Source organism: Scyliorhinus canicula, chromosome 3, assembly GCF_902713615.1.
Source record: "Scyliorhinus canicula chromosome 3, sScyCan1.1, whole genome shotgun sequence".
NCBI classification, from domain to species: domain Eukaryota; kingdom Metazoa; phylum Chordata; class Chondrichthyes; order Carcharhiniformes; family Scyliorhinidae; genus Scyliorhinus; species Scyliorhinus canicula.
The window spans coordinates 123,336,909-123,361,576 of record NC_052148.1 but is presented as its reverse complement, the minus strand read 5'-3'; the positions used below and the strand labels follow the sequence as shown (position 1 = coordinate 123,361,576).

Genomic DNA, 24,668 nt, shown 5'->3' with positions numbered 1-24,668 from the left:
AGTTTCTCCAATCTCTCTTCATTGGACAGTTCCACCATCCCAGGAAGAAATCTGGTGAACTAGGAACTCTTCATTGTATTCATTAAGGTGATAAAAGCATTTGACTCAGTAAATCTGAAGCTTATGCTCCGGAGATTGGGATATACAAGCAACATGATCCCAACCTACAATTGCTTCATGATGAGCTGACTGCAGTAGATCAAAAAAGCTTTCAAAATTTGGATCAGGGCCAAACAAGGCTGTATGACAGGCCCCATACTGGTTACAATCTACCAAACAGTGGTTATTCAATTCAAAGATCAAGTGCCCTCTGGTCTGAGTATTAAGTACCACCGAGATGGAAAATTATTTAACCTCAGTCACCTACATGTCAAAACTAAACTGACCACCAGAGATGTGCATGATCTTCTTTTGGTCAGGGGCTGGTTTAGCACACTGGGATAAATCGCTGGCTTTTAAAGCAGACCAGCAGCATGGGTCCAATTCCTGTACTAGCCTCCCCGAACAGCCGCCAGAATGTGGCGACTAGGGGCTTTTCACAGTAACTTCATTTGAAGCCTACTTGTGACAATAAGCAATTTTCATTTCATTTTCACAACTACAGTGTTGTTGCCCACTTTGCAATAGATTTGCAAGCTTCTTTCTTTCTCAATTCTGCAGACAAGGAACTCAGCCTATTCTTGAATGCTGCAAAAATCAAAACTCATATCAACCCACACCTGGTTAGCCATCTCCAATATATGTTGCAGGAGAGACTCGGGAATATGTTGAGCACTCTCCATACTTTGACAGCCATCTCTCTCAAAAGGTCAACAATAACAAGGAGATCCAACATCACATCAGCTATGCTAGCTCAACCTTCTACAAACTACACCTGCAAGTGTTTGCCAACAAAAGACCCCATAAAGTCCACAAAAGTGCAAGTGTGCGGAGGAGTTGTCATCACCACACTCCTCTGATGCACTGAGACCTGGACTGTGTATCAGAGACACACAAAGACCACAAGAGAAATTCCATTGACAATGCCTTCAGCACATCCTTTGGATTCTACGCAAGGACTGTCAAACAAACACTTGCGTTGTAATGACTTGGTGGAACTTGCTACAATCGTTCTTTTTTTTATAAATTAGAGTATCCAATTATTTTTTCCCAATTAAGGGGCAATTTAGTTTGGCCAATCCACCTCCTCTGCACATCTTTCGGTTGTAGGGATGAGACCACACAGACACGGGGAGAATGTGCAAACCCCACACGGACAGTGATCTGGGGCTGGGATCGCACACGCATGCTCAGCGTCGTGATGCAGCAGTGCTAACCACTGCATCACCATGCCACCCTGCTACAATCATTCTAAACTGTAGCAACCTATCAAACTGCATCACTAGTCCAAACACCTTAAGTAATGAAGCAAAGCAGCAGCAGAGAAGATAAGGAAGCAAATCCCGCACTCCTGTTCCCACTACCTCAGGCGGCATCCTGCCTCATGTGCTCAAAGCTCGCTGGGTCGAGATCAGCCCCATGAAGGCCCACAGCAGAAACTCAAGACCCTTGGTTAGCATCATCCTCAAATTGAGGGGCAGCTGACAACGATAACTATCTTTCGCGTGAATGATTACAGAATTCCCAAGCAGAAAATCTACGGCAAACTGTCTCAGGTCAACATCAAGATGATCAATACTAACGCTGGAATGTGGGTCATACAGACCCATATCTCTGCTGAACGCAGACGCCAAAATACTGGCCACAATCCTAGCCAAAAGGCGAGAAGACTGTGTACCTGAGGTGGTCACAGAGGACCAGACGGGCTTCGTCAAAGGTAGACAGCTTACCGCGAACATCAGGCGCCTGCTGAACGTGATAATGACCCCCTCCGGGGAGAGAACACAAGAGGTGATCGTCTCCCTGGACGCAGAAAAGGCCTTCGACAGAGTCGAATGGAAATACCTCATAGAGGTACTGGCGCGGTTCGGGCTGGGAACAGGGTTCACCGCTTGGGTAAAGCTCCTATACAACGCTCCCATGGCGAGTGTACGGACCAACAATACCAACTCCCAATACTTCCAGCTGCACAGGGGCACCAGACAAGGATGCCCACTGTCCCCGCTGCTGTTCGCACGAGCAATTGAACCGCTAGCAATCGCGCTCAGGGCAGCAAAAAATTGGAGGGGGATCCGAAGGGGAGGTAGAGAGCACAGAGTCTCACTCTATGCCGATGATCTGCTCCTCTATATCTCGGACCCACAAAGCAGCATGGATGGAATCATCGCGCTCCTGAAAGAGTTTGGAGCCTTCTCGGGCTACAAACTCAACATGAGCAAAAGCGAGATCTTCCCAGTACACCCGCAAGGGGGGGGGGGGGGGGGGGGGGGGGGGGGGGGGGGGGGGGGGCAGCACTAGAGGGGCTGCCGTTCAAACAAGCCCGACATAAATTCCGCTACCTGGGGATCCAAATAGCCCATGACTGGAAAGGGATCCACAAATGGAACCTCACCAGCCTGACGGAGGAAGTTAAAAAGGACCTGCAAAGATGGAACACACTCCCGCTCTCCCTCGCGGGGAGAGTCCAGACGATCAAAATGAACGTACTGCCCAGGTTCCTCTTCCTGTTTAGATCCATTCCGATCTACATCCACAAGGCCTTTTTCAAAGCGCTGGACAAACTTATCATGGAGTTCGTATGGGGGGGTAAAAATGCTAGGATCCCAAAGAAGGTCCTACAAAAAACAAAATCCAGGGGGGGGCTAGCCCTCCCGAATCTACAATTCTACCACTGGGCAGCAACAGCCGAGCGAGTAAGGGGATGGATCCAGGAGCCAGAAGCCGAGTGGGTGCGTGCGGAGGAGGCCTCCTGCATGGGAACCTCCCTCCGGGCCCTCGCCACGGCAGCACTCCCATCCCCACCCAAAAAACACTCCACCAGCCCAGTGGTGACAGCCACCCTCCAATCCTGGAACCAACTGCGGCAGCAATTTGGCCTGTACAAAATGTCGGACAAGGCTCCCATCTGCAACAACCATAGGTTCAAACCAGCACTGACTGACAGCACCTTCATAAGGTGGAGACAGGACGGGGGGACACTTACAGTCAGGGACCTATACACGGACGACAGGATCGCAACACTGGACGAACTGACAGAGAAATTTCAGCTAGCTGGAGGGAACGAGCTACGGTACCTGCAGCTCAAAAACTTCCTACGAAAGGAGACAAGGGCGTACCCACAACCACCACGACAGACACTACTGGAAGATCTACTGGACGCAAGTATCCTAGAGAAAGGGAACTGTAGTGACATGTATGGCCGACTGGTAGATAGGGACGACACCGTACTGGACGCAACAAGAAGGAAATGGGAGGACGACCTGGGGATGGAGATAGGGTGGGGACTCTGGAGCGAAGCACTGCATAGGGTCAACTCCACCTCCACGTGCGCAAGGCTCAGCCTGACGCAACTAAAAGTGGTACATAGAACCCACTTAACGAGAAACCGTATGAGTAGGTTCTTCCCGGAGGTGGAGGACAGATGCGAGCGGTGCCAAAGAGGCCCGGCCAACCACGCCCACATGTTCTGGTCTTGCCCCAGACTTGTGGAGTACTGGACAGCCTTCTTCGAGGTTATGTCCAAAGTGGTGGGGGTGAGGGTGGAGCCATGCCCGATAGTGGCGGTCTTCGGGGTTTCAGACCAGCCAGATCTATTCCTGGGGAGGAGGGCGGACGCCCTTGCCTTTGCCTCCCTGATCGCCCGCCGTAGAATCCTGTTTGGTGGCGGTCAGCAGCACCGCCCAGAGCTGCAGACTGGCTGTCCGACCTCTCGGAATCTCTCCAAATGGAGAAAATCAAATTCGGCATCCGAGGGTCGGACGACGGCTTCCACAGAACGTGGGAGCCATTCATGCAACTGTTCCGGGACCTGTTTGTGGGCCAACGTACAAGAGGAAGAATAGTCGGGTGGCCAAGAATCAGGGGAAAATGGACGGGAATCGGGGGAGGGTAGCCGGGGGGGGGGGGGGGGGCTACGGGCTCGTTATGGGGGTTTGATGGCAAGCCAAGGCCCAAAACCAAACTATAAATAAATGCCTATAAACATGTGCCTCGGCCATATTGGGGAATGTAAAATATGTATGCTGGCTAAAGGGGGCGGCCACAATTGTTGTTATGAAGATGCTTACCTGTAAATATTCATGTTAAATTTTTGTGTTTTCTTTTTTTTTCTCTCTAATAATTTGTAATTTGTCATATATAAAATATGAAAACTCAATAAAAAACATTTATAAAAAAAATACTAACGCTGGAAGGACTCTGCAAAAAACAAAATCTTTCCAACCTTCTGCACTGCAGATCGCCTCTCTTGGGAAATACTGCAGTCAACTGGATCCACACGGAGGCAAGCACTGAAATTTGTTTCAGCGTGCTTCTAGGACTATCCAAATACCCAGAGGAAGACACAGCTGCAGAGGTTCCCACAAGCACCAATGGCAACAATACAAAGTGCCAGCTTTGTGGAAATCTAGGCAGGTACTGCAGCAGACTATTTTGTCACATTAGAAATATTTGGCAGATGGAGTATAATATGGGGGAAACATGATATTGTACGCTTCAGGATGAATAGAAAAGCAGAATATTAAAATGGATAGAGACTGCAAAATGCTGCAGTACAGAGGATTTCAATCCTTGTAAATGTATCACAAAATGTTAGCATGCAGGTACAGCAGGAAATTAAGAAGGAAAATTAAATATTGGTCTTTATTGCAAGGGGGATGGACTATAAAAGTAGGGAGGTCTCACTACAACTGTACCGGGCATTGTAAAACCGCAACTAAAGTATGGTGTACAGTTTTGGTCATCTTGTTTAAGCAGGGCTATACTTGCTATGGAAGCAGTTCAGAGAAAGTTGATGTCTGGGGTGAAGGGTTGCCTTATGAGGAAAGATTGAGCAGATTAGGTTGATGTTCATTGGAGTTTAAAAGAATGAAAGGTGATCTTATTGATTCTGAAGGGGTTTTAAATAATGGATCATCAGAAGATGTTTCGCCTCATGGAAAAATAAAGAACATGGGGCACAATTTAAAAATAAGGGGTCTTCCGTTGAAAGATGGTAATGTTGAAGAATTCATGACTTAAAGGATCATTAAACAGTGGAATTATTTTCCCCAACGATTACTGGAGGTTAAGTCATTAAATATTTTCAAAGCGGAGTTAAGTGGAAGCAAAGTGGAGTTTAAGTCACAATCAGATCAGCCATGATCAGCGGAACTCCTCAGTGCAGAAAACAGGGCTAAGTGCGGCCTCATCGGGGAGTTCCCGCCGAGGCACCCGATCTACCCAGATGGGCATTAGATAGTGGGGTGTTCATCGGCACTCCAAGCGCTGGGAAACACCTGGTTAATATCACGCTACAGGGCTCTGTCTCCATAAATAAAAGGGGCAGCACAATGGTTAGCACTTCTGCCTCACAGCAGCAGGGACCCGGGTTCAATTCAGGCCTTGGGTGACTGTGTGGAGTTTGCACGTACTCCCTTTGTCTGCGTGTGTTTCCTCCGAGTGCTCTGGTTTCCTCCCACAGTCCAAAGATGTGCAGGTTAGGTGGATTGGCCATGATCAATTGCCCTCAGTGACCAAAGATGGGCAAGTTATGTGGGATAGGGCGGGGGAGTGGGGGACTCTTTCAGAGCAGAAAGGTCCGAATGGCCTACTTCTGCTCCTATTTCATATGATCTTAAGTCATGAGGCGATCCAAAGAGGATACAATCATTTACAGCTTGACATACTTGAATGAGTCTACCATGACTGGTCACACAAATGCAAATTGATCTCCCCAACCCCATAAAACAAAATCAAGGCAGCCCTCTTTTACAGTCACCATCAACACCACCCTGTGATCCATCACTATTGCAATGCTGTTACTGGAAACTCATTTCCAAGATCCAACTCCACCCCTAAACAACTGCCATGGTCATAAAGTCGAATTCCAACCTTCAGCCCAGCCAATAAAAATTGCTGAACTCCAATATCAACCAAGTTTCAAATACAAATTCAGGTTGCAACTAGGTCGACTGGCATATCCCACAACAGTGTAATTCTCAAGTTCTAAAGCAACTGTATTTACAATTTCTGAACCTACTCTTTTAAATGACATTCTGACTTTGTGGCAATTTGGATATTACCACAGTACATTGAACAATATCATTGGTCTGGAGTGTCCTCAAAACTGCTCCTGCCACAGGTGTGGTGGAAACCATATTGAGATACAAAAACAGGGATTGCTCCACAATTCTGCTGAGATTATGACAGCAGCATGGGAGTACCTCAAAGGAAATTCCCAGCCCATAGGCAAGACAGTGACCGAGCACAAGGTTCAATTGCCTGAAAGCCACTTTATAACCTCTCACGTCCTGCATCCTTAGATACAGCTTCACAAAAGTAACATTAATCAACATTATCAGGTGTTATATTGTGAATTTTCTCCACTTGTGCACATGCTTCTGAAATGAAATGAAAATCGCTTATTGTCACAAGTAGGCTTCAAATGAAGTTACTGTGAAAAGCCCCTATCGCCACATTCCGGCGCCTGTTTGGGGAGGCTGGTACGGGAATTGAACCGTGCTGCTAGCCTGCCTTGGTCTGCTTTCAAAGCCAGCGATTTAGCCCTGTGCTAAACCAACCCCTCTTTTGTTCTCCATTATTTTTCCTCACTTTGATTCACAATACCCAATGCTAAGTTGGTAACCCTTCTGTTCGAGGCTCCCAAGTCCAATTTTGGAAAAATAATTTACAACTGTCAACTATCAAAGCCAAGGTGTGCAAGGTCTTTGTATGACATAATTTGGGGGTATACGTCAACTTTAGTACTTTTTGCGGTGAAAGAACTTCTCTTACTTTAGTTTTCTAAAAGTCAAGTCACAACATTTATAGTCACATGGAACAATGTGAGTTGATTAGGAAAAACCAGCATGGGTTTCTAAAGAGCAAATCATGTTCAGCTAACTTGGATTTTTTTTTGAAGAGGTAACAGAAAGGGTTGATGAGGATATGCTGTTGATGTGGTGCACGTGGACTATCAGAAGGCATTCGATACAATGCCAACCAACGGACTTGTGAGAAAATGTACAGCTCATGGAATAAATAGGACAGTGGCAACGTGGATACAAAATTGGCTCATAGAAAACAGAGTAATGGTCAATGTATATTTTTGGGCTGGAGGAAGGTTTGTAGTGGTGTTCTCCAGGAGTCGATATTGGAACCCTTGCTCTTTCTGATAGATATTAATGATTTAGATCTAGGTGTGCAAGGTGAAATTTCAAAGTTTGCGGATGATACGAACTCTGGAAGAACTGTAAACTGTGTGCACAATGTAGAAATTCAAAAGAATATAGACGAACTGTGGGCAGATAGGTAGCGGATAAAGTTCAATGCAGAGAACTGTGAGGTGATGTATTTTGGTAGGAAGAACATGGAGAGACCCATTTAAAATAATGGGTAAAGCTCTTAAGAGGTGCAGACAGAGGGACCTGGGAGTATATAGGCGTAGATCACTGAAGGTGTACAGTCAAATGGAGAGACCAGTTAGTGAAGCATATAGTCTTCTGGCCTTTATTAATAGAGTACAAGAGGATTAGAGTACAAGAGCAAGGAGGTTTGCGGAATTTACATTGAACATTAATAAGACCTCAGCTGGAATATTTTGTCCAGTTCTGGATGCCACCCTATAGGAAGGATGTGAACGCATTGAACTGAAAAGGTTTACAAGAATGGTTCCAAGGATGAGAAACTTATATAAATCGATCAGAGAGGTTGGGACTGTTCTCCTTGGAGGAAAAGGCCAAGAGGAGATTTGATTGAGAAGTCAAAAAAGTGGGCTGCGAAAAGTAGATGGAGAAACAGTTCCCATTCGTAAAAGGATCGAGAACAAGGGGGCAGATTTAAAGTGATTTGCAAAAGAGGCAAATGTGATGTCAGGAAAAAATTTCTTCACGCAACGTGTAGGTTGGACCTGGAATGCATTGACAGTAGGTCTGGTGGAGGCAGGTTTAATCAAAGCATTCAAGAGGGCATTTGATGATTATTTAAACATAAACAGTGCGTAAGGATATGGGGAAAAAGGCACGTGAAGGGCACTGTCATAATGCTCATTCGGCGAGCCGATGCAGACACGATGGGCAGAATTGCCTCTGCTTCTGTGCCGTGACAATTTGTGATTCTATGTTTAACAGCATTAATGTCCATCATCTAATGTTCATCAATTACATTAAAATAGAGAATGACATTGATGAGCATTCTTGGTTCTCAAAATAACAGACAATCCCCAAGTTAAAAAGGCGGAGCATCATGAACCACATTGGTCGTGACTCCAGCAAGGAGGTAAACAAATATGTGACAGAGAGATTATTAATATGATGTAGTAAGAAACATTGGTAATACATTAGATCAGACTGAATATGTGGTTTGGCGGGGGGGGGGCAGGAGGAAAGGTATAGCCATGCTACCATCGACTCATCTATATTAAAATAGGTGTGCCAACCAAATCACAGGACTGCTTTTATTATTGTGTTTTAGTTAAAATGGTACAGACTATTGTACAAATATATTGACAGTGTAAGAAGTTTCTTCACTCCTGGAATATTCTCAATGATTTTCTATATGTTGACGGTTGGATAACATATTCCAAGCCAGCAATTCGGTCATCAACATAGCTCATCAAAGAAGCATCCTGAAGAACCAGCCCACAACACAAAAGGTGTCACAGCCTTAGCTCAGTGGCTGAATGCCTACCTTAATCAATAATTTGCATGTTAAATTCCAGAGACTTAAGCACATAATCTAAGATGACACCTGAGTGCAGAACTGAGAGAGAACTACACCTGAACCAGAGGGGTACCAATATCCTGGGGCGGAAATTTGCTAATGCTCTTCGGGAGGGTTTAAACTAATTCAGCAGGGGGATGGGAACCTGAATTGTAGCTCCAGTGTACAGGAGGTTGAGAGTTGTGAGGTCATTAGTAAGGTTTCAAGGTCGCAGGAGTGTACCGTCAGGCAGGAAGGTGGTTTGAAGTGTGTTTACTTCAACGCCAGGAGCATCCGGAATAAGGTGGGTGAACTTACAGCATGGGTTGGTACCTGGGACTTCGATGTTGTGGCCATTTCGGAGACATGGATAGAGCAGGGAGAGGAATGGTTGTTGTAGGTTCCGGGGTTTAGATGTTTCAGTAAGCTCAGGGTTGTAGGTAAAAGAGGTGGAGGGGTGGCATTGTTAGTCAAGGACAGTACTGTGGCGGTAGAAAGGACGTTTGATGAGGACTCGTTTACTGAGGTAGTATGGGCAGAGGTTAGAAACAGGAAAGGAAAGGTCACCCTGTTGGGAGTTTTCTATAGACCTCCGAAAAGTTCCAGAGATGTAGAGAAAAGGATTGCAAAGATGATTCTGGATATGAGCAAAAGTAACAGGGTAGTTGTTATGGGGGACTTTAACTTTCCAAATATTGACTGGAAACGCTATAGTTCGAGTACTTTAGATGGGTCAGTTTTTGTCCAATGTGTGCAGAAGGGTTTCCTGACACAGTATGTAGATAGGCCAACAAGAGCCGAGGCCACATTGGATTTGGTACTGGCTAATGAACCAGGCTAGATGTTAGATTTGGAGGTAGGTGAGCACTTTGGTGATAGTGACCACAATTCGGTTACGTTTACTTTAGCAATGGAAAAGGATAGGTATACACTGCAGGGCAAGAGTTATAGCTGGGGGAAAGGCAATTATGATGCAATTAGGCAAGATTTAGGATGCATCGATGGGGAAGGAAACTGCAGGGATGGGCACAATTGAAATGTGGAGCTTGTTCAAGAAACAACTACTGCGTGTCCTTGATAAGTATGTACCAGTCAGGCAGGGAGGAAGTGGTCGAGCGAGGAAACCGTGGTTTACTAAAGTAGTTGAATCACTTGTCAAGAGGAAGAAGGAGACTTATGTAAAGATGAGAAGTGAAGGTTCAGTTCGGGTGCTTGAGAGTTACAAGTTAGCCAGGAAGGACCTAAAGAGAGAACTAAGAAGAGCCAGGAGGGGACATGAGAAGTCCTTGGCAGGTAGGATCAAGGAAAACCCTAATGCTTTCTGTAGGTATGTCAGGAATAAAAGAATGACCACGGTAAGAGTAGGGCCAGTCAAGGACAGTCGTGGAAAGTAGTGCGTGGAGTCTGAGGAGATAGGAGAGGCGCTAAATGAATATATTTTTGTCAGTATTCACACAGGAAAAATACAATGCTGTTGAGGCGAATACTGAGATACAGGCTACTAGACGAGACGGGATTGAGGTTCATACGGAGGAGGTGTCAGCAATTCTGGAAAGTGTGAAAATAGATAAGTTCCCTGGGCCGGATGGGCTTTCTCCTAGGATTCTCTGGGAAGCTAGAGAGGAGGTTGCAGAGCCTTTTGCTTCGATCTTTATGTCGTCATTGTCTACAGGAATAGTGCCAGAAGACTGGAGGATAGCAAATGTTGTCCCCTTGTTCAAAAAGGGGAGTAGAGACAACCCCGGTAACTATAGACAAGTGAGCCTTACTTCTGTTGTGGGCAGTCTTGGAAAGGATTATAAGAAATAGGATTTATAATCATCTAGAAAGGAATAATTTGATTAGGGATAGTCAACTCGATTTTGTGAAGGGTAGGTCGTGCTTCACAAACATTATTGAGCTCTTTGAGAAGGTGGCCAAACAGGTGGACGAGGGTAAAGCAGATGATGTGGTGTATATGGATTTTAGTAAAGCGTTTGATAAGGTTCCCCACAGTAGGCTATTGCAGAAAATATGGAGGCATGGGATTCAGGGTGATTTAGTAACTTGGATCAGAAATTAGCTAGCTGTAAGAAGACAGAGGGTGGTGGTTGATGGGAAATGTTCAGCCTGTAGTTCAGTTACTAGTGGTGTACCACAAGGATCTGTTTTAGGGCCACTGCTGTTTGTTATTTTTATAAATGACCTGGAGGAGGGCGTAGAAGGATGACACTAAAGTCAGGTTACAGAGGGACATAGATAAGCTGCAGAGCTGGGCTGAGAAGTGGCAAATGGAGTTTAATGCAGAAAAGTGTGAGGTTAATAATTTTGGAAGGAGTAACAGGAATACAGAGTACTGGGCTAATGGTAAGATTTTTGGCAGTGTGGATGAGCAGAGAGATCTCAGTGTCCATGTACATAGATCTCTGAAAGTTGCCCCCCAGGTTGATAGGGTTGTTAAGAAGGTGTACGATGTGTTAGCTTTTATTGGTAGAGGGATTGGGTTTCGGAGCCATGAGGTCATGTTGCAGCTGTACAAAACTCTGGTGCAGCCGCATTTGGAGTATTACGTGCAGTTCTGGTCGCTGCATTATAGGAAGTATGTGGAAGCACTGGAAAGGGTGCAGAGGAGATTTACCAGGACGTTGCCTGGTATGGAGGGAAGATCGTATGAGAAAAGGCTGAGGGACTTGAGCCTGTCTTCATTAGAGAGAAGGTTAAGAGGTGACTTAATAGAAGCATACAACATGATCAGAGAATTAGATAGGGTGGACAGTGAGAGCCTTTATCCTCAGATGGTGATGACTAGCACGAGCGGACATAGCTTTAAATTGAGGGGAGGTAGATATAGGACAGATGTCAGAGGTAGGTTCTTTACTCAGAGAGTAGGAAGGGCGTGGAATGCTCTGCCTGCAACAGTAGTGGACTCGCCAACATTAAGGGCATTTAAATGGTCATTGGATAAACATATGGATGATAAGGGAATAGCGTACATGGGCTTTAGATTGGTTTCACATGTCGGCGCAACATCGAGGGCCGAAGGGCCTGTACTGCTCTATAATACACTGTCAGAGGTGTTGTATTTCAGAGGAGGTGAGGCTGACTGCCCTGACATCAAGGCAGCAGTGTGGCAGCAAGGATCCTTAGAGAAATTCAAGTCAATGGAAATTGGGAGAATAACTCTCCACTTGTGGGAGTTGTGCATGGTGTAACGGAAGAGGGCTGTGGTTACCAGAGACTAATCATCTCAACCAACCATCTTCAGCTGCTTCAATGGCCCTCCCTCCATCATTTTCTTTTAATTTTTCCAATTAAGGGCAATTTAGCATGCCGAATCCACCTACCCGCACATCTTTGGGTTGGGTTGTGGTGCTGGGACCCACGCAGACACAGGGAGCCTTCTCTCCATCATAAGGGGCTAGGGGCTTTTCACAGTAACTTTATTTGAAGCCTACTTGTGACAATAAGCAATTTTCATTTCATTTCAAGGTCAAAAGTGTGAATGTACATTGATGATTGCACAATGTCCAACACCCTTTTTGGCTCTTCACTGTAGCAGCTCGTTCACTTATGCGGAGACCTGGACAATATTCAGGCTTGGGTTGATAAGTGGCAAGTAACATTTGCACCACTCCAAATGCTGGGCAATTACCACCTCCACCGAGAATCATCCCCTTATTATCCAACGGGATTACAGAAACCCCCACAATCAACATCCTTTGACCATATTAATACTGTGGCCAAAGGACCTGGTCAGAGGCTGGAATTCTCCAACCTAGATTTTTGCTCTTCCAGCAACCCCCATGCAAAGCTGGCCCCCATCTAGAAGGTACAAGTCAGGAGTGTGATGGAATACTCTCCACTTGCTTGAATGAGTGCAACTCCAGCAAAACTCAAGACAGTCAACATCACCCAAGACAAAGCAGCCCACTTGATCAACATACAATCCACCATCTTAAATATTCACTCCCTCCACCACTGTACAGTGGCCGCCATACATGTACAAGATGCACTGTATTGCCAAAAGTTGCTAAGACTTATTTGAACTGCACCTTCCAAACCCTCTACATATGATACCGAGAAGGACATCAACAGACACATGGGAACACCACCGCCAGCAAGGTCCCCTCCAAGTCACTCAAGATCCTGACTTGGAACTATATTGCTGTTACTTCAGTCACTGGTTCAAAATCCTAGAACTCCGCCTCCCCCATCCCCCCCTCAAACAGCACTATGGGTGTAAATAAACCACATGGGCTGCAGTGGTTCAAGAAAACAGCTCACCACCATGTTCTCAAGGATAATGAGAAGGAAAAAAAATGCATGCCTCCTTTCCAACACCACCACAACCCGAGACAGAATTGAAAAAAGATGAGTTAATTCAAAATTTTGTCTAACCCCTCAGATGGAAACAAAGGGTCCCATTGCACTATTCAACAATAACAGAAGTTCTCGCCCTAGTGTCCTTGTCTATATTTATCCTTCCACCGTGACCAAAAAAGCAGACGATTTGTCAAACATCTCATTTTTGTTTGCTGGGCGCTGCTATGCAAAACAGACTCAGCACAAGGCTCTGCATTGAACTATCTCTCTCTCGCCAAGCTGTTGTCATGTGATCTTATGTCATTGATGATGTAGACTACATATTTACATATTTAACATTAGCCCTTTGACTGTCAAGATGATGCAATGTGTGCAAAAGCAATAATATTTAATTTCATCGGTTGGTCAAACAGATATTTAATTTCTTTAAAAGGTGCCCCTCTTCAGGCCCATCACTGTGACCTGTACTCCCTGATTAACTGGCCCTCATTGCAGACAAGGCAACAACCCCACTGATTAATGTTTATTCTGAGAACCTTGCTGACTCTTCTTATAATCTCAGGATGTGACTTTCGAATTGGTCACTCCAAGAGCAAGCAGTCTTTGGTCGCAATTCATTTCCGTTTGCCAATGATTGGAATAAGGTATAACTAAAGCTGAAACTAAAACGGTTTATTACTGTGGATGCCTTTTGCTGAAGGGTAAAGCTCTGTTGACGGACACTGGTCCTTGCCAAATTGACAATTCTCTTCCGCTGCTAATTTGTATTTTATTGTTTTTAGCGTTTAAATGAATTGTATTTTTGTGTAATTTCTGTTGCTGCGGCATAGTCTCTTGGCTAGGTCGTTATTGTAAATAAGAATTGGTTCTCAATTGACTCACCTGATTTAATAAATCTTACAACACCAGGTTAAAGTTCAACAGGTTGGCTTCGAATCACCAGCTTTCGGAGCACAGCTCCTTCATCAGGTAAGTTTGATGAAGGAGATGTGATTCAAAAACTAGTGATTCGAAAGCTAGTGATTCAAAAGCTAGTGATTCAAAAGCTAGTGATTCAAAAGCTAGTGATTCAAAAGCTAGTGATTCAAAAGCTAGTGATTCAAAAGAAACCTGGTGTTATAAGACTTCTTATTGTGCCCACCCTAGTCCAACGCCGGCATCTCCACATCATGATTTAATAAAGATGAAGTATATAAACAAACAAATAAAAAAGGAATTTTTTTTAAAAACAGAGACATTGACTTAAGATAGATGCCACAGATCACCTGACATGTCTGGTGTACAATTTGATCAGATTCTGGAAGTTTCCAATGGGAATTATCATTTGGGAATGCCAAGGCAAACCAGCAAAGGAACTACACACCTGATATCAGGAATTACTTCAAAAATAAATTGAACCTTGTAACTGGCTCTCACTATTTGCATTTCTACAAGTTACCTTTCAAGCAGAGACAGGCAGTCTACGGGGACAATAGTAACAGAGACAGTCTTGAATTGTTCTTCCTACCTCATCACAGGAAAGAATGGTTTATTCAGAAATGATGACTGGTACATTAAAGAAATTAACGATCTAGGCTTAACACAATAGCCAAGGTCTGTCCAGGCATGAACTAATCAATTACCTCTGTATGACACCCAACTCATTAAGCTAGAATACCCAACACATTGCGCAGAGATGTCATATGACCAAAATAGCCATTTTAAAATGCATTTTCTTACAATATTCTGCATGTTTTAGTCCAGGTGAAGTGCTGTAATGAAGCGGTAGCATCTCTCACTCTCTCTCTACTGCTCTCAGGTTCAAGACCCAATCTCTAATACATTTTTTGAATCCATGGCAGAGATAGTGAATTCCAATCGAAAATAATCTTGGGTTCAATAGCATTCACTTTTGGAAAAGACAGATTATGGTTGAATGGAGACTGTCCAGAAATTTCAGTTTACATCGGTCTCAGCTCCACTAGAATTTCAACACCCCGTGAAAAATCTGCCTCAGCCACAAACAGCAGCCAAAGTATCAGAAACAGTGAATTCTTTTTTATATTCGATCATAGGGTGTAGGAATAGGTGGCAGGACCAGCATTTATTGCCCATCCCTGGGAGCATTTAACCACATTGCTGCAGATCTGGAGTCACATGTAGGCCAGACAAGGCAAGGATGACAGATTTCATTCCCTAAAGGACATAAGTGAGCCAGGTGGATTTTACGACAATCGGCTATGGGTTCATGGTCATCATTAGACTTTTCATTTCAGATTTGTATTGAATTCAAATCTGACCATCTGCCATGGTGGGATTCAAACCCGGGTCCCCAGAGCATTGTCCTGGGATCCCTAGATTACTAGTCTAGTGACTATGCCACTGCTTCCCAAATGTTTTTACGCTTTAATCATTGGATTTTAATTTGACCAAAAGTTAACCTCATCTACTGTCTAACTTGTAATTTTGCATGTTTGTTGAGTGCGTGCCTGATGTAAAAACATCAATATCTGTGGTTAAACACAATAAAACCTGGTTTAGCACAGGGCTAAATCACTGGCTTTGAAAGCAGGCCAGCAGCATGGTTTGATTCCTGTACCAGCCTCCCCAAACAGGCGCCGGAATGTGGCGACTTGGGGCTTTTCACAGTAACTTCATTTGAAGCCTACTTGTGACAATAAGGGATTTTCATTTCATTTCACCTGTCTGACTAAGTTCTTTGCAATCAGCACATAAATGGTTAAATACAGGCATTAAATTAATATCCTCATCCTTCTAAATGATAAAAAAAACCTGTTATGATCAACCGAGGAGTGGGATTAAAGGTCCTTCATGTGTCCTCACAGGTCATAACAATAAATAGAAATTTGACTGGCAGTTATTAAAGTTTTCTTTATTTCAAGTAAGCCTATACAGGTCATTTGATTTAAATTTACACAATCTCCCTCATTGATTTATCTGTTAAAATCATAAATGATGATAGCGGTGTACTAAGTAATTTAGCCCAACATCTGTAACTAGCTTTGGTCACTGAGAAATAAGATAAATATTTAAGCCCGGAGGCATTGAGAAGAAAAAGATAGTCGTGGGAAAGGTTGAACCATTTGGAGGTCAAAAAGGAAATCTTCTTGTGAAGGAACAAGATAATGCTGAGACACAAAGTGAATAGAACCATGGAATTCCTGTAGTACAGAAGGAGGGAGGTCATTTGGCACAACGAGTCTGCGACGATCCTCTGAAAGAGCACTCTACCTAAGCCCACTCCCCCGGCCACTGCCCACAAGTCCACGTAACCTACACACCTTTGGACACTAAGGGGAAATTTAGCAAAGCCAATCCACCTAACCTGCACATCTTTGGACTGAGGCAGCAGTGCTAACCACTGTGCCACCCCGTGCTTTACATTTATTTTCACAAAAGAACAGGATCATGTCTTTGTGAAAATAAACAAAAGGATAGAGGAACTGCATAGGATAAAATAGATAAAAATTGAAGTACTTTAAGTACTTCTCAAGTAGAAAATTTATCCAGATAGGATGCATCCTAAGTTGCTGAGGGGAGTAATGATGGAAAGAGCTGAGGTTTTGGCCACAATTTTTCAATACTCCTTGGATATGAGAGAGGTGTCTGACCAAGCTAGTAACCCGAGGCCAGCCATCCCATCAGAGGTGGGAAAACCCGGCGTGAGGAGCTGAATGGCCTACTCCCAATCCTTATTTGGCCTACTCCCACTCCTTATTCGTATGTTCATATAACTCCTAGAGACTTTAATGGTTTACAAAATTACTTAGAATTTGGAAGAACTTGGATTAATAAATGATGCTCAGTGTGGATTTGCTAACAGCAAAACTATGATTAGAAAAGTTGATTGAGTTTTTCGATGAAATACAACGGGTTCGTGAAAGTATTGTAGTTATGCCATGTATCTCTCAAAAGATGGTTGACAAAGTGCCATGTAACAAACCTGCTGGCAAAAAAATTGACGCCTGTGAGATTCAGGTTGTAGTTGCAACATGGAATGAAAATAGGTCAAGAGATAGAAAGCAGGGCATAATTGTGAATGACTCTTTATCAGATGGGGGGGGGCAGGAGAGGGGGGGGGGGGGAGAGCACTGAGCGAGTAAATATAAGGGGTGTCCCCTGGAGTTTGGAACATTGCTTGCTTAAATCTATATTACGGTAGCACAATGGGTAGCACTGTTGCTTCACAGCTCTAGGGTCTCAGGTTTGATTCCCGGTTTGGGTCACAGTCTGTACATTCTCCTCGTGTCTACTTATGTTTCCTCCGGGTGATCCGGTTTCCTCCCACAAGTCCCTAAAGATGTGCTGTTAGCTAATTTGGACATTCTGAATTTTCCCCAGTGTATGCGAACAGGCGACGGAATGTGGCGACTAGGGGCTTTTCACACTAACTTCATTGCAGTGTTAATGTAAGCCTATTTGTTATAATTTGTACATAATATAGAAGGCACAAACATGGAAATTTAGACAAACTGCTAAGATGGGCAGACACAGAGATGTAAAATAATGCACATTAAAATTTGTGTTATCCAGCACTGTACCAAATGCACTAAATAATGGAATTCCTGACAGCTCTATTTTTTTTAAAAAGCAACTGCTAAACTCAACGCTAAAGTCAAGAGACAATGATAAACCAGGAAGTTAAAAACCAGCACACAGAAACTTGAAAATTAGGCCAAAGATTTAAGTCAGCTCTCTCAGGCTTCTGTAATGCCTGAGCCGAGAGAAAAGGGCAGCGCTGCCACACTGGTTCCAGAGTCGGCAACTTGATTACAACCCTCTTGCAAAATTATTAAAGCTGGCATGCCTGTGGATGAGAACAGGCCGAGTCACAGGTTAAAATACCTACGAATACAGTGAGAGATTTACTCACAGGCTAATGTATCTTCGGAAATTCTGACAGCCCTGTACATTACTTGCATGTGCCCTGGCGTTTGAGATGCTCCAATTGCAACAACAGAAGAGCTGTTTCCCTGCTCTGCCTACAAGAATGGATTTCTACAGTATTGGATACAACGAGATCATTCCAGTTTGTCTAAATGGAACTCTCAGGTAACCGGCATTTCCGATTAACGAGCACCATCCAGTCCCCGTCTGCCGATTAACAAAAATGTTAGTGTACTTCAAAGAATGAAGAGAGACAATATAAAACTAAATGGTACCATTTTAAAACTGTTCAGGAACACAGAGATCTGGTGTCTCACATGCATAAATCTTTGAAGTGGCAGGATAAATTCAAAAGATGGTTTTAAAAAAAGTAAATGGAATCCTGGGCTCTGCATAATAAAGGCAGAGATTGCAAAGTCAAAAAAGCAATGCTAATCCTTCTAAATTGCACATTAGGCTTCACCTCAAATATATCCAATTCTCAGCACCACACTATAAGGAAGGATACAAAGGAGGAGACTTACTAGAACGAGGGTTGAGGGCTTCAAGTTATGTGGAATGATGACAGACGCTGAGATTGTTAGAGAGATTAGAGGGTTAATAGTGTTTCACAAAATGAAGACTTGGAGTGGATAGAGAGAACGGTTTCCAGTGGCAGGAGGGTTAATAATCAGAAAACACAAATTTAAGACGAGCAGCAAAAGAATCAAGGTGAAAATGAGCAGGAATGTTTTGTGCAGGGAGTTAAGATTTGGAGTACACTACTTGATATGGTGATGGAAATAGGTCCCATCGTAACTTTCTAAAGGGAATTAGATATATACTTAAAAAAGGAAAAATTCAGGGCCATAGAAAAATTGCAGGGGAGTCGGATCAATTGGTAGCTTTTCAGAGAACTGTCACAGGCCTGAGTGACCAAACAGTCCCTTTAATGCTGTAAAACTTGAATAGCCACAAGACTCACCTCTGGTGATAAGGGTTTGAAGTACTGAGGAATGACCGGCTTGACAGGGGACACCCAAGGGATAATTTGAAATGTTTAAAAAAGTCAACGATATGGAAAAGGTTAATTGAGAATATTATTTTTAAACAGTTGGAACAGGGCAACACAGTGGCTAATACTGCTGCCTCACAGCACCAGGGACCCGGTTTCAATTCCTGCCTCAGTGACTGTCTGTGTGGAGTTTGCACTTTCTCCCCGAGTCCGTGTGGGCTTCCCGGATCCGGGTGCTCTGGTTTCCTCCGACAATCCAAAGATGTGCAGGTTAGGTGGATTGGCCATCCTAAATTGCCCCTTAGTGTCCAAAAGGTTAGGTGAGGTTACTGGGTTTGGGAATAGGGTGGGGGCCTGACCCTAGGTCGGGTACTCTTTCAGAGGGTTGGTGCAGACTCGATGGAGACCAAATGGCCTCCTTCTGCACTGTCGGAATTCTATGATATAAAGTATTAATAAATAATTTTAAAACCAATATTGGGATCAACAATTAGAATAGGCTTTCAAGCAAAATGGGAGGAGTTAAAATCCTGAATCATTTAAGAAACAATTAGATGATGCAATGGGGAGCATAGGATTATTTGCATGGATTAATTAAGTGTGTGGAAGAGTCTCTCTCATCTGTAGATGAGATTGTGAAATTATTGCCCCCCTCCCAGGAGTCTCCTAGATTAAACCAATTCTCCTGCCTACTCTTTGAGGATCCTTTTGTGCCTTAATCGTAAAATAAATTATGGACTGTTTCAATAACAGCTTGTGACAGAGATTCCCATACCATCAATATCCATTGTACACAGACACTTTATTTAGCCTATGCAATTTTGTTATAATAATTTTTATCCATATGGGTAATAATTATTAGATAAACACATGAAGGAGAAATAAATAATAAGGCTGTGCTTATGCTGATAGATGAAGGGTTAGATGAAGAGTTGCAGGAGGCGGTTTACATGAAGCATAAACACCAACATGAACCGGTTTGGGCCTAACAATCGGTTTCTGTGCTGTATATTCTATGTAATGTACAAAGGACTATATACCCTTAAAAGGTACTTTTAGCCATTTTAACTTTTGAGCCTCATTAGTTAAGACGTGTCAGCAATATAACAGCTATTCATTCTGCATGGGAATTTTAATGGTCACCATAAAGAATGGCTCAGTAATTTCACTACTCACCAAGTTCTGAAAAATGGCACTATCAAATTGGTCCCATGTTGCATGGTGAAGGCAAAACAAGGAAAAAAAAAATCTACGTATTCAACTCCAACCTACCTTTACAGACAATTCTGTCCACAGCTCCCCCAAAGTACTTGGGAAATTTCATTTTCTCAATAAGGACATCTTTCCTCATGTGATACTATCACCATAACTGGTACAGGTGGAGGACAGATAAAAGGAAGCATAAAACTGAGCAATTGCTCTGCACAAACACATTCTGTAATCTCATGCCCCCCTCTCCCCCCACCGGGTGGCACAGTGGTTAGCACTGCTGCTGCACAGTCGAAGATCCGGGTTCGATCCCGACCCCGGGTCACTGTCTGTGTGGAGTCTGCACATGTCTGCATGGGTCTCACCCCCACAAACAATGAGGTGCAGGGTAGATGGATTGGCCACGCTAAACTGCCCCTTAATTGGAAATAAAGAATTGGGTACTTTAAAAAAACATCCCTCACTCTTACAACATCACTAAGATGAGAGACCAATCAGAGGGTTGAAAAAGCAAGTACCAGAGATAATTCTGAAAGCGAAACAAAGATATTGAATATATTATCCAGGATTTCCAATATGTCCAACACCAAAAACAGCAGGTTCTGCAACAGTAAACCATAGGGGAGTTTTGGAGATCTAACACATTCATTGCAGAATATTGGTGGACAACTGAGCAAATAACAGGAGCAGTAAGTAGTTCAAGGAGAAGGCCTACTGCCAACTTCACATGATAACTAGAAGTGGACAATAAATGCAGCCTATCAGTGTAATCCATGTCATTTGAGCAAATACATTTTTTAAAACTAACAACGAATACCACAAAAAATAACAGACACGTGGTTCCAAGGAAAAAATGGTTATTGCTGCTCTCCTTTGAGAAGCTTTTATTTTGTTTCTCTCCTTTTGGCACAAATGAGAAGGTAAATGGCCGAGCTGCTTCTTGCTGCCTTCCAATGTCACGCTATAACTGGGTGCAATAAAGTGGGCAAACCAACCATCAGGACTTACTTGCCCTTTTTGCCTTATGTTGAGTGCCTAATCTCTGCTTGATATTTAGCCTCAGTGTGCTGGCAGTCAGAAACTTGCTGCATGAATAATTAAAATCCCAGTTTCTGCTAACATCTGAATTCCACGAGGAAATAAATATGTCTGAATTATTTGGAAATTAGAGGAAATGATGAGTATTGTTACCAGTTCGCTCAAGAACACCCCATGTAGTTTAACCAAGGAATGTTTAAAAATACTCAGAGATTTTCAACCATACGAGTTCCCTAACCAAACATGTGAACTCAGATAAAAGAATCCAAATTTAGCTTATAACAATTTTATAAAAAATTACAAATAAACATCTTCTATAAAATCCTAATTAAGACAAAAATTAATCTTCTCCCACTATTACCCCAATCTGGTTTATCTATTATTATCTCTCAGGCTGACAGTTGGCAAATGAAGCAATGTAACATTCATGATGTTCCCCACCCCCACCCTCAGCCTCTCAGCCAAGAGTTCAATTTACAGCATAATAAATCCAAAATATTTCTGTTATTTAACTGAAAGCACTTATATCACCTGATTTCTTCATACAGTATACAGGCCTGGTCTTTTTTTATTAGTGCAGCACTGAAGAATTAACCACTGGCAAAGAATCATCTTTGAAATGCTGATAGTAGATATGTTCAAGTGGGTAGGATCATTAGCTTCAAAATGGGTGAGTTACTTTCCACCCTTAGGCTGGAACATCCAGCAATACAGTATTGCAACCTGCATTGCCAATTTTTGTTTTGTAGGTGATCAGAACATTGCTAATCCAATTTTCTGCTGCCTGATCTGGTGTCTAAATTGTGACTGACTGGGTGCTGCATGCTACAAGATTTATCTGATATTTGAACACTTCAGTAATCAGGCTTCAACCAGGAGTTCTCATGCAGTTTTCCACAATGTGGGGGAGGACTCATTTGAGGGGCGGGAATGATAAACAAAAGCACTTTCAACATCCAAGACACAGCTGTTTCACATAACGTTCCTGACAAAAGTATGAACTACCAGCATTCAAAACGTTGGCAGAAAGTGTGCATACCAAAAGTCAGCCATATTAATGTCACTCCATTGTTGCCGTTGAATAGAAAAAGCAAAACTATAATCAAACAACAGCTAACTATGCATTTACATTCTGTACACTAAGCCAGGTCATAGCACTGGAATGATATAGCTCTATATCTGGCTTTGCAAAGAGAACAGCGCAAATATCTGTGAACGTTTCATAACATTTCCTACTGGTGAGTAAGCCGTGCTGCATCATTTTCATTCCTTCAATAAAAACATTAACCCCCAGCTACAAAATTAACCTGGCATATAAATATTGGCTGATTACAACTATTAATATAATTGAAATCACAGGCAGCAGAACACTCCACATCAGGTTCAATACTGCAATAGAAATAAAACCAAATCACTGCTCACAGTGCCAGGATAGTAAAAATAAATGTGTGAAAATAATTGGATGCAGCGACTCTTTAGATCAATCCAACTCAGCTTATTTACAGCAAAGGGAATGACACAAAACATTAACAGTGAAGCAGTTAAAAGGTTCATATTACGGGTAATTATCTTCCATTTTTACACAGCTCTCAAGATATTTAATACCAATCTCTTACTTGGTACACATTTATTATTTGCACATATAGATAATTTTGTTTTACTTACAGCTACTACTCCAAGACTTCAGCAGAGATTTGATGCCGATTTCAAAAAACACAGAATCCTGTAGGCTTAACATTATGGCGTTTGATCAGCAACAGCAAGATTCGCCACAACACTATGCCCTAGCTGTGTGTTTATTTCGTCTCAAATTGCTATCCCCTGACTCCTTTCAGCGGCAGAGCAGTTCTGGCCTCAAGTGTCCCTTCCTCATTATCATGCAGTCTTTCCTATGTGACGCACATTGAGTTCCAGCAATGCTGAATGCAGATGAACTCCCAAGCCAGCCAGAAAACTTCTCTACATGGAGGATAGTTTGAAGGACAATTTCATCTTTCACAGGACACAACATGTATCTTCCGCAAAGACGGAATCAAACGATGCACCCACAATGGGTAGTTTTTAACGGCCAAGTCGAACAACTGTAACCAGCTGCATCCTACGATGTTGGTAAATACAGTACAGAAGGGTGGAGCTCAGAACTATTGAAAACAAGTGCTTAGTTCTAGCTACCATATAAATAAAATACAGAGTGGAACCACCAGAGTACATCTCGTCGCATTGCCTTGTACAACGGACAACATTTCACAAAATCACCACTAAAGTGCATTCTTTGCCGCTGCTTGCTTCTGAAAGCCTGGCTGCAGTTTCTCTTCACAGCAGTACATTACTTCCAACAGCACAGCCCACCCGTTCAATAATCAGCGACTTCTCAGCATGCTTGTGATGACGCATGATACGGCGTCCCACTTAATCTCCCAAAGATAAATGCTAACTGCCTGGCTTTTGCTGGGGGGGGGGGGGGGGAGAGAGAGAGAGAAGGCTGTAGGGTGATGCAATCAACACTGGTTTTTCAACCTATAGTGCAGCATTTCAGCTTACCTCACAACATTTTTTCTCCCTATCGGTTGAAACAAAATGTGTCTTATTTCCCAATTGCAGTAGAACAGAAATAGACTGTGCTATATCCATCACAAAAGCAATTTTACTTAGTTGATTTTTTTAAAAATAATTTTTATTGGAATTTTTTGAAAAATATATATCAAAACAATAAGAACAATAACAATAATAATAAACACCCCCGGCACCCGTAACAACGCATATAACAAACCCCCCCAACCCCAATAAACAACAAAATAAATTAACAATAAACAAATTAACTTAAACACTATCCCCCTACCCCCCCCCCCCCCCCCCTTGCTGCTGCTGCTGCCCTAGTACCTTATCATTGAGCCAGAAAGTCGAGGAAAGGCTGCCACCTCCTAAAGAACCCTGTACTGACCCCCTCAGGGCGAACTTGACCCTTTCCAACTTAATGAATCCCGCCATGTCATTAATCCAGGTCTCCACACTCGGAGGTCTTGCATCTTTCCACTGCAGCAAGATCCTCCGCCGGGCTACTAGGGACGCAAAGGCCAAGACATCGGCCTCTTTCGCCTCCTGCACTCCCGGCTCCATCCCAACCACAAATATCGCGAGTCCCCAGCCAGGCTTGACCCTGGATCCCACCACCCTCGACACCGTCCTCGCCACCCCCTTCCAGAACTCCTCCAGTGCCGGGCATGCCCAGAACATATGGGCATGGTTCGCTGGACTCACCGAACACCTGACGCAGCTGTCTTCGCCCCCAAAGAACCTACTCATCCTAGATCCGGACATGTGGGCCTGGTGCAGCACCTTGAACTGGATGAGACTAAACCTCGCACATGAAGAGGAGGAGTTCACCCTCTCCAGGGCGTCCGCCCATGTCCCCTCCTCAATCTGCTCCCCCAGCTCCACCTCCCACCTAGCCTTCAGCTCC

At 43.5% G+C, this 24,668-nt stretch overlaps 1 protein-coding gene across 19 annotated transcripts in view; it reads right to left on the bottom strand.

Moving 5' to 3' along the window:
- The window catches only part of fryl (furry homolog, like), a 553,990-nt gene that overhangs the window by 393,506 nt on the left and 135,816 nt on the right, over window positions 1-24,668 (bottom strand). The window contains exon 1 of one of the 19 annotated variants that reach the window (XM_038791217.1): window positions 22,874-23,565. The exons of the other annotated variants lie outside the window; for them this stretch is intronic. Within the exon in view, the coding sequence (XP_038647145.1) occupies window positions 22,874-22,946 (73 nt within the window). The 5' untranslated portion in view covers window positions 22,947-23,565. Of the gene's footprint in view, window positions 1-22,873; window positions 23,566-24,668 lie in introns of those variants that run through there. 19 annotated transcript variants of the gene reach the window in all.